Raw genomic sequence first — 10,782 nt, forward strand, 5'->3', positions numbered from 1 at the left:
CAAAGTGCAAGCAAGGGGGTTTCCCTCGGACAGCCCCCCCCCACGGTGCACAAGCCACATTGTTTACCTCATATCAACCAAGCAACTCACACAATTACAAATCATTGAAGAGACTTGGGAGACTAGATATCTCATGGCTAGATCTAGCATCAGTCTTGATTCAGAAATTGGCTGGCAAAATGCTTCGTTGCTGAAAGAGCTGCAAAAGTACCACATCAATGAAAACGATGATGAGCCTATCCGAGGAGTGAGAGTGGCCTACTACAACAGCAGTGATCCCTCAGAGTCAGACCATTCTGATGTGCACAATGAGCACTGGAAAAAAGCTCTCATTGATAAGCCTAGGTCTCTGGAGGTAGGTACGGTAACTGGGTTTGACTTCGGAGAAGGAGTTGTGTCTGTGTTTTGGGACTGCGGAAACAAGATAACCTATACGTACGATCGCTGGAAGAATTTGACAGTGTACAGCCTTGGGCCAGCAGGTAATTTGGGAATTGTAAACTTGTTTACATGCATGTATTGTATAGTTTCCAGGCCGCACAAGGCCTGGGATCGAGGCTAATTAAAGATGGGTTTGTATGGTGCAAGGTTAGCTATATCGCATGCAGTCAGCAACCGGTTCACTCATCAGCTAGCTATCAGTAATTGCATGTGTCCTCTCATTATTTTGCTGTTGCACTCATTTATAGGTTATCTTGGTCAGATGGTATTCTGTGACAAGTGTCTCGATCCATCAAAGGGCCTTGCCTTCAGGCTGGCTAGGCAAAACACAAGTGTGGGAGATCTTTACGACCTCTGTGTTCAGTGCTACAATGAAGGAGACGATGAGCATATAATGAGTCATTTCCATTGCAACATACCAAGTGGGAACATAGACCAAGATGATGACGATGTGTAAGTATTTACACTTATTTCTTGTATTGACAAAATCTAGTGTATATTATTTTGCAGCAAAAAAGTATCTTTACCCACACGAGAAGAGTCAAGTAAGTATTTACTTGTGGGAATATTCAAGCACGCTACTGTTGAGGCTCATAGTGACTGCAACTCAGCAAGTAGTACAGGTGATTATACTCAGAGTAATATTACCGTCAATTGTGCACATGCATTGTATTACTGACAAGAGAAAATGTTAGACCATTTGACGTTAGTGATTCAGTACATTAATTCACTTATAATAATTATTATGTATATACTTGTGGTAGTTTCATTATCACAATTTGTGTGGCACCTGGAATTTGGCACACACTCAACTGTTGAGACCAAACTTCATTAAACGGTAACAGATCAAAGAAATAACCAATAGGTTCATTAATCATTCAAATGGGATTACACAGAGTAGCTTTTGTGTGTGAAATATTGTTTGAATCTTACAGGTGAAGTCCTTAGCATTGTTCATGAGAAAGGGAATCACAATCTGAGAAAGGCTAAATACTACGTAAGTTAGCAACTAACTGTTGTTCAATACTTTTATTTCTCTATAGCTATGCTTACAAGAACTTGTACGTTAACGAGCCCTAGCTGAGCTAGTACAACAGAGCTTTTACAGCTAGATTTAAGAAGTGTTTACACTAGCCTCAAGACCAGGCCATTCATTTGGAAAGAACGCCTGGTCAAGTTCCTATGTAGAACTCATGTAATTGGTCGCACACCCACGATCGGTCATTATTATGAATCGATCACATAAACTAGGAGTGCATTCCTGCATGAATCTATCATACCAAGAGTTCAAGAACAGTAGGTATTATTGGTCACGTGCGGTCATAACCTACGCAGTTAGGAAATTCATAGATTACAAACGTGTAAAACGTCATTACCATTGTGGTTTGTCTTCGACATCACAGAAACAGAGCACTTATGATATAAAATAAGCAGTGGAACCTCCATTTATACGACCATTTCCGAAGAGCAACCACACGCTATAAAACAGCCAAGAGCTCAGATCCGGAGAAACTACAATGACTTCAATGTAAAGCAACCTCTCAGGAACGGCCTCCATATAATTATAACGAAGCTTTCTAGTCCCCAATCAGCTTTAGCAAGGAAAATCAGGAAAATAACCTCCCAGAACGAACAGGCCACACCCAGAATTAGCAGAAAGTTTTTGCTGAGATAGCATTATTTAATTTCCACAATCCGTAGCTGTGTAGCTTGTCCCTATAGCTTGTATATGAGCTAGAAAAGCAGTTAGCAAAGCTCCAAGCAGCAGGAATTGACTCAGAGCATACATGTAGTTGGCAATCGAACCTCTCAACAAAGACCACCTTTTTAAGAAGCCTGGAGCCTTATGTACGTACGTTCTGTATTTAAAAGAAGCAATCAACCACAATTCTAGCTTTCTACTTTAGGGACCCTGAAAATACACACTTCAAATAAAAGCCGCGTGAAGTTAGCTAGCCATGCAGCCAACGTGCAAGTTCTTAGCTTTTAAAAAGCCAACGGACTACTATACCCATGGCTGCCCATACAATTAGATCTTAGCCGACAAGTTTGCTTGAGTTCCATCGCTAAGCGAAAAGGCACCCGATAATTGAGTAGTATAATCAGTGTGTGTACTTATGTAAACCATACGAAATCATTCTTGTTAAATAAACTATTCAGGAATGCTGTACCAGAGTTCCAGATCTTAGCCGACATCGCTGTATAAAAAAATGTTGCTGTTTTATAAACCACCCCACCACCTTTGGTTGCCACATGATATGTTTTAGATCAGTCTTTTACCTACACAATTGGTATCAGTAGAAATGTTTCAACAGTCACACATTAATAAGAGCAAATGTGTGTTTTTATTTTTTACTCTCTAGACTAAAGGCACTGTAGCATTTTCCCAACACTACTTTGCTAGTGACAATGTTGATCTCTTATCAGGACTCGTGTGCTGAGGTCAAACTCCAGGACGGCTCGTCGCTGGTCTACTGGGAGGCTGGGAGTGGCGGGAAAGTGGAGCTTAAAGCCGTCAAACCTGGAGAAGCCCCATTTCCGGTTGCTATAGACCACTTTATTAAATTTGGTAAGTGATTGCAATATGTGTTGCATTTTAATCATGCCAATATTTACTCTCAGTACAAATGAATGCACATTTACAGTTACGTATAGCTCTTAAGAGTACGAGGCTAATAGTCCTATTCGTTTAAGAGCCTGGAATTTTGATTGCTATTTGAACGCCCACTAACTACTTCCTGTATAGCTTCCGCAGTAAAATTGTGCTGAGCTGGCACACCCTTTAACATTGAAGTCAGAGGAGGGAGGACACGATTAACCTTAGCTCTAATTAGCTAATTATCGCGACCTTTTAATTACATTCTTTGAACGATTCATCTTTTCTTTCTTTATAACCTCTACATATTGGACACAAGAGCTAGAGCCTTTTCTCCTACTGGAGGTACCCCTATGGCCAAGTTGTCAGGACCTGAAGGTAATAGGACCTATAAGAAGCACCTCAAGTACTCCTATCTCTAAGATCCCTGTGAGAAGCATCCCAGGCACTCTGATCTTGTCTCTGTGAGAAGCACTCTTGATCCTGGAGACAGGATCCCTATGAGGAGCACCCCAGGCACTCCTGTCTCCAAGATCCCTGTGAGAAGCACCCCAGACACTCCTGTCTCTGTGATAAAGCTGCAACATGGAATTGTTTAGTTCAGAGTGTCTCCAACATGAAGAACATCAATGACACTAGCAGTCTCAGCTTCTAGCACCCCTTTATTTGTATGGTTTGCTCTGTCTGTGCCTGCAAGAATTGCTTGTCACTCATACTACAGTACTGTTCTGTGTGTCCCAATATATAGAGGTTATAAAGAAAGAAAAGATGAATCGTTCAAAGAATGTAATTAAAAGGTCGCGATAATTAGCTAATTAGAGCTAAGGTTAATCATGTCCTCCCTCCTCTGCATTGTAAAATCAATGTGTTTTTGCAGCCTCTGCATTCTGCAATGCATGCGGAAGTTTGTGAAATATTGAAGTAAGAGCTACACAATGGTTTTTGTCCCAGAGAGTGTTTGTCAACTGTCAGTGAGCTAGCTGGTCTTGAAGATACCTACTATACACACAGTAAGTGCAGTAATAGTAGATCTACATGTAAGAGGTAGTCTAATGCTCAAGGATGATGGAACATCTTATGTACATAGTAGGCATCTGCAGAATTGTGTAGAGGAGATGTTCCACCATCTTTGAGCATTAGTTTACCTCTTAGATCTACTACTACTGCACTATACTGCACTTACTGTGTATATAGTAGGTATCTTCAAGACCAGCTAGCTCACTGATAGTTGACAAACACTCTCTGGGACAAAAACCATTGTGTAGCTCTTACTTCAATATTTCACAAACTTCCTTTATTTAGAATAATAGCACATGCATTGCAGAATGCAGAGGCTGCAAAAACGCATTGATTTTACAATGACTTCAATGTAAAAGGGCATGCCAGCTCAGCACAATTTTACTGCGGAAGCTATACAGGAAGTAGTTGTGGGCGTTTAAAAAGCAATCAAAATTCCAGGCTCTTAAACGAATAGGACTATTAATATTTTGTCTCTTCGCTATAGGGGATATCATTCTCAAAGAGATGTACACATACAAGACGAAGCTTACAAAAATGAACGAGACAGTATTGAGCTATTGCTTCATGCGAAATAAGCCTGATGGCACTTGCTATTCGCTCACAATCAGTGGAACAGAATTGACACAAATTACCGATACCGAAATCTGGCGACGTTGTAAAGACCTGAAAATCGTAATCTTGTTGATGAATGAGCTAGACTCATTGCCTGCCAAGGAATTGCTGAAGTATGCATCTACCATAGAGCTTGTTTGCATCCAAAATAACAAATTCATAGCCGTTCCACCGATTATCTACAAGCTGACCAATATCAAGCACCTCAATCTCCACGGGAACCAAATCTCGACATTTCCTTCTGAACTGCAATCTTTAAAACACCTTGAACGCCTTAAATTTGGCCATAACAACCTGTACTCTCTTCCAGACATATTTTGTGGCTTCAAATGCCTCATTGAAATAACATTCAACAACAATTTTCTAACTAGACTTCCTCCATCATTTGCCGAGCTCACAAGACTAGAGTGTATTGATCTCACAAACAATTCATTTACCTGCATCCCGGCACCTTTACTCAAGCTACCGAATCTAAAATCTATCTATATGAGGTTCAACAGAATCCACAGGCTGTCTCCGCTTGAAGACATAGAAGGAAAGAACACTCGTGCTCTATTGCTGAAATTGGTTACACTTTCACTTCGAGGAAATCCGATCTATATGCGACTCAAATTTTTACCAGGTAAAACTAAAGCTTTAGAGAATGTTAGAGCTAACTTCTTAAAACTTGGCCAGATTCCTGGTCAAACTACAAAAGCTCTTCGTGTGCTTGTACTAGGCTCGTGTGGTGCTGGTAAAACTAGCATCGTAGATGCTTTAAGCTTTGAGAAATATGTGACTCCAACTTCTGAAATGCACCACGATCACACTGTCGGCATCGATCGGTTTTCAATTCCAGTGAAAATGAAAACTATATATACTGAGGACTGCATTGTTGAACTCCGCCTATGGGACTTTGCTGGAGAGAGAAGCTACATCATGATGAATGACCTCTTCATTACAAATGGTACACTAATTTGGATAGCCATAAATTTCCAAAGATATGAGTGCACACCCAAAAGTTTTAAGCTGTATGTAGCTAATTGGTTACAGCAAATTATGATCAAGAATGTTAGGCCTATTGTATGGATCATCGGTACACACACAGACAAATGTGAACCACAAGACGTTCAAAACAAAGCTGAACATATTCGGAGCATGATTGAAGATGAATGCAAACTGTTTCGTAAAGAACTAAAGAATGAGCTCGAAACGTTGAGAACAATAGAAGCAACAAGTAAATATGGAAACCGATCACCGAAATGTGTTCAAAAAAACATTAAACATCTCAATGATGTCAATGAAAACAGCGTACCTTGTTTTGTTTTGCATCATTTGAAAGTACTTCATCTGACAAATACGCACACATTATCGGGATTTGCTAATTTGAAAGATAATCTTGCTTGCTTTCTTGACAATGAATCTTTTGCTTATCTCACGTTACCACTCACTGTTAATCAGCAAAAAGCAGCCGACGTGCTTCGATATGAAACTGAAAAGCTTCTGTCAGATGGACAAGCCCCTATTTTAGAAAAATCCCGAGTGCTGGAATTTATCAGGAATGAACTAGGACAACAATCAAGCGATAAAGAAGCGGCATCGTTTCTTAAATACCTCCATCAATCTGGCCACCTGTTAGATTGCGAGTCAAACGTTGTCGTGTACGTCATAATGGATGTTGATTGGTTGATTGATTTGTTGAAACAAGTGTTTCACCATGATTTTTCAGCGATGGTAGCTGAGAAAAAGAGAAGGTCTGCTTTTAATCAATTAACTGATGAAAGCATTCAGCGGGCTATTATGATTCAGAAGCAATCAGGAGTAGTTGAGCAGCCATTGCTCAAAGCACTGTGGCCATTAAATCCTAACGTTTTTAAAGATCTGGTAAACTTACTTCAAACGTATGGACTGGCTTATGAAACAACTGATCCATCTGGTTATTTATTTCCATGGTTAGTGACGGAAAGCAGTCCCAATCTAGTACCACCCACTCTTGCTGCCTTTGAAAGTCGAATCATGGTATCGTATGAGTTTTCACCTTGCCTTCCAATATGCTTCCTACAGCAGCTAGCAGTTAGGTGTAAGGAGGGTGTTTCTATTAAGAATGTTTGTACTAATTCATTCATTGTATACGAATCAAAACAGCTATCTCCAATGGAAGACGAAATAGCTACGCACACCGTGCTGGTTTCAATTAAACACGAGAAACAGTGTGGGCAAATTAAACTGTATGCTACCACAGATAGAAGTAAGGATAGGTCATTAATGAAGGAGTTGTGGTTCATGGTAATGCAAATAGTTAAGAAAATGGAAACACTTTTGTGTAATTGGACGTTTTACAGTAAATTTCAAAGAAAGGTGTGCTGTCCTCTTTGTACCGTGTCTTTGATTGATCTGCAAATTCAGAGACAAGTTGGATGTCTACAGCAAGGACGTGAATGCTATAAATGTGCCAGTAAAATTCCATCAGGCTACATAGTTCCACCAGCCGAATACCAAATAAACAGATTTGTTGATGGTCAGGATCCCAGTTCACCATCAACACCTCTCTTGCAGCGATCAACATCTATTCCATTGGATGCTGCTGTTACAGCTGATGAAAGACGTACGCATCGGTCATATTCCGTTCCTTGTCCCTATGGCCTCAAGCTTTTATCGATTCCAGATCCGGAGCAACATGAGTCACCACTTCATCATGCCTCACATTCTTGTCCTGCTAGGAGATGTCCAGTCCTGTCACAATACCACAAGCAAGCCGCCTTCAATACACACCCTACACAGTTATCTGATAGTATAGCACCAATCCAGGAGGAAGGAGATGACCTATTTCGTATGGAAGCTGATCGTGATGCAGAACCAATTCAAGCTACTCCTGACTTTCCACAACTGTCATCAGGTAAGATTTTAATGCACATGCACACATACACATGTACGTAAATACTAATTTGAATACAGATACGTCGCTCGCCTATGCTGCTGTCAAGAAAATGGTACTGCTGCACAGCAATCATGTTCACAAAGCTCATGTTTACACCAGACGTATAAATCGGAAAGATCAACTTTTATTAGCGTATAATTCCACTGATTGTGATTGGAAAGGCCTACTGGCAAATCTAGGCATATCTCACATTCCTAATATTGAGAAGGTAATTCTGTCTCGATCTGATGACGGTAGTGGAGAGCCCCCATTAAGAAATGAGCTCATCTATCAAGTGCTGTGGGAGTGGATGACCAAACAAGGATCGAGAGCCACTGTTTCCGGTCTGGCAACAGCCGTAATTAACTCAAAAAAAGAAAGTTTCTGGGATGATGCATTTGCACTATTATTCAAAAGCAATCGTTAGTTTCATTAACACAATATCAATGTCAACTCAAAGTCTTTACACGCTAGAACACAACGCTATGCTAGCTAATTGTCACTAGGAAATAGGAAACTCTGAATGTTTAGTAAATGTCACTTACAAACACCGACAAACATGTACAACACCTCCCTCGCCCATTTTTTGTGTCCCCGAACACAGCACCCCCTCCTTATCACGTCTAGCAGATCACCAGGGTGAAGATAATATTATTTCATCACTTGAATTTGTTCAAAGCTGTAATTGTATACATGAATCGAGACTTAATTTTAAAATGGCCATTACAATACATGTTTGTGTACTTGTATAAAACATGGTGACTCCGCCCACCTCCTGCAATATTTATAATAATCTTAACAATGGAGATCGTTCTCATTGTAACCGTCAGCAACGTCACATAATGCCACGAAAGCTAGAAAACAACTTCAAAAAGTACACAGAATAGCAGCCACTGAGCTTGTTTAACGTGCTCTTGATCAGGGGAGCTCTCTGCAATAACTGTGTTAGCACTAGGAGGGTGTGGGAAGCGAAATCTACACGACTTGTGTCGCTTACAGTAGCTAGAATGTCTGTGTTGCTGTACTGCCAGAACTTGTTTCAGTTTACTACACTCGTCTCCTGGGATTGCACAAGTAACGTACTGATCAATAAATGCACATATTATGTCAGTGTTACTGGCGACACCATACAGGGGAGCATCTTTAACCCAAAGCACACAATGAGCATGTGGTGACCCCCTAGATTGAAACTCAATTCTAACAACTATTTCACCCGAGGGGCTTAGCTTTACTTTTGATAACATCTTGAAAGAATGTCGTCAATCTATAATGGAAATGTCTAGCTGCTGTTACAGGATTGCACCTCAACCATTTGCTTTTGTCCTCGAACGACATTGCTTCAATTTGTGCATCTGTAAAGTGGTGACCATACTGCCTACCGATAATCTGAATAATGTCTGGCCATTTCATGTACCCAGCTGTCTTATCATTGCTAGTAAATCATAAAATGTCCGCTGGTAATACGGGGGTGAACCTCTAACATTTCTGTATGCTTTGTCGGTACGTATGTGTAGACTTAGGAATGCTGAGTCTCGCACCTGTGAGGCTGTAAACGATCTATAGAGCTGGTTTCTGTCTCCATGCAAAATTGTTTACACTCAACAATGTACTGGGATACAAACAAGTAGTCTAAATCTCCCGTCAATGTCTAACAACCGTGCATTGAATGTACGTTAGTTTTCTAGGCCTTTGCTTGCTAAAACCACCAGTACCAAAGCAAAACTTGTCAGGGTTATACATTAACTCAAACTGTGGGTCAGACATAATAAACAGTGGTTTCTGGCCTTCAGCTGGTGCTACACTCACTATCTGTTCAGGGTTCTCAAGTGATAGAATGCTAGCATGCGTACGGTACCACCGGTAATTTCTAGTGCATGTTGATCGCCTTCTGCTATTGTTAAATCATCAATCTCTATGTCTCCATTACAGTCGTTTGTACTGGAATCAGTGGCACAGGTACGACTAACAGTGGTTGGAGGTGTGGGAGTGCTAACAGATAGTGTAGGTACGGTTAGCTCGTCCAGGGCCACAAAAATGTTTTTTATGAGTAGACCAAGTTTAATTTCATGTTCACCAAATTCATGAAAAGTATCAACACGTGTACCATCTGGATATGAATGAAACACTAAGTTTAAGATTAAATAGCTGGCAATCAGCTACTAATGTAATGGGATCACCCTAAGCACCTTCCCTTAACCTTGTTAAATACTTTTGCCAACGTAAGTCGTGCTGTACCACAGGGTTTGCAACTGACTCGATGTATGCATCCTGCTGATCATTCAACTGGGGTACAAATTAAACCTGCTGTGGTCAGCACCATGTTCATCCAAATAACGTACACACATTTGCTTTAGGGTATACTGCCATTCAAGATTTCAGCTGATATGCAAAGGAATTAAACATACCATCCCTAGGAACATCATGTACTGTGACAGTTAGACCATGTTGTTGCACCAATTCTTCTAACACTTTAGCACATACTGACACAGGATCATTACTGTTAGTACCAAAATGGATGTTAGTACATTCATTGCCATCGACTACCATAGGCTGGGGGTCACTCGTGTGATCTACTTCACTGTCACGGTATATAGTTGCACAGGCAAGACTAGAGTTGGTCAATGTTGGGGTGGTAACAGGCCTAGGTATTGTAGGTGCATCTAAACCGACAAAATGATACTGCATAATAAGCCCTATGTTGGCTTCATGTTCACCGCAAGGATTTACAGTGACAACATTTGTACCACTTTAATTGAGAGTGAACGTGTTAATTTTCGAACTAAATAGATTGGCAATTGTCGTCAATGCAATGTGATCACCCCAAGCACCGTCACTCAATCTGCGCAGATATATTTATCCCAGTGCAAGAGTCGCTGCTCTTCTGGGTCTGCAAGCAAGGCAATGTGTGCGTCTTCCTCGTCTAAGGGTTCGTTGTCAGAATTGTAACCATCATTGCTGTCTACTGACTGATGTACAAAATGGCTATATCAGTCACCGTTGTCGGTAAAATAATCTACAGACATTTCTCTTAGGGTACTGGCGTTGACGTCATGCCCCAGATGTTGAAGCTGATATGAAATTGAGCTGAATATGCAGTTGCCATCACCTGGCACATCGTGTATCACTAAGCCGTGTTCACCTACAAATTGACGTAATAGCTGAGAATGCACTGATATGGGATATCCGCTGCTAGCAATGTCAGCGCTAGTGGTAGGAA

The 10,782-nt window shown here is 40.8% G+C and overlaps 1 protein-coding gene across 2 annotated transcripts; it reads left to right on the forward strand.

The window, feature by feature from the left end:
- The first annotated feature begins 19 nt into the window (after window positions 1–19).
- LOC135341324 (uncharacterized) lies at window positions 20–8,288 on the forward strand. Of its 2 annotated transcripts, XM_064537843.1 has the most exons (7): window positions 20–482; window positions 690–894; window positions 952–1,064; window positions 1,377–1,438; window positions 2,869–3,010; window positions 4,542–7,544; window positions 7,604–8,288. In XM_064537843.1, exons 1-7 carry the CDS (start codon window positions 134–136, stop codon window positions 7,990–7,992), a joined length of 4,263 nt encoding a protein of 1,420 aa, XP_064393913.1. In that variant the 5' UTR covers window positions 20–133; the 3' UTR covers window positions 7,993–8,288. The 2 variants fall into 2 exon arrangements, with proteins under 2 accessions (XP_064393913.1, XP_064393914.1); XM_064537844.1 differs by lacking the exons at window positions 20–482; window positions 690–894 and having other exon boundaries at window positions 1,005–1,064; window positions 2,805–3,010.
- Window positions 8,289–10,782: the final 2,494 nt, after the last annotated feature.

The sequence above is a fragment of the Halichondria panicea genome, chromosome 9 (assembly GCF_963675165.1).
Source record: "Halichondria panicea chromosome 9, odHalPani1.1, whole genome shotgun sequence".
Classification (NCBI taxonomy): Eukaryota; Metazoa; Porifera; class Demospongiae; order Suberitida; family Halichondriidae; genus Halichondria; species Halichondria panicea.

Bases quoted from the DNA above. Each gene is read 5' to 3' on its own strand.
- LOC135341324 (XM_064537843.1), top strand. From the start codon at position 134: ATGGCTAGATCTAGCATCAGTCTTGATTCAGAAATTGGCTGGCAAAAT. The intron at 895-951 runs GTAAGTATTTAC...ATTATTTTGCAG, and splicing joins GACCAAGATGATGACGATGT to CAAAAAAGTATCTTTACCCA. The intron at 1,065-1,376 runs GTGATTATACTC...TGAATCTTACAG, and splicing joins CAACTCAGCAAGTAGTACAG to GTGAAGTCCTTAGCATTGTT.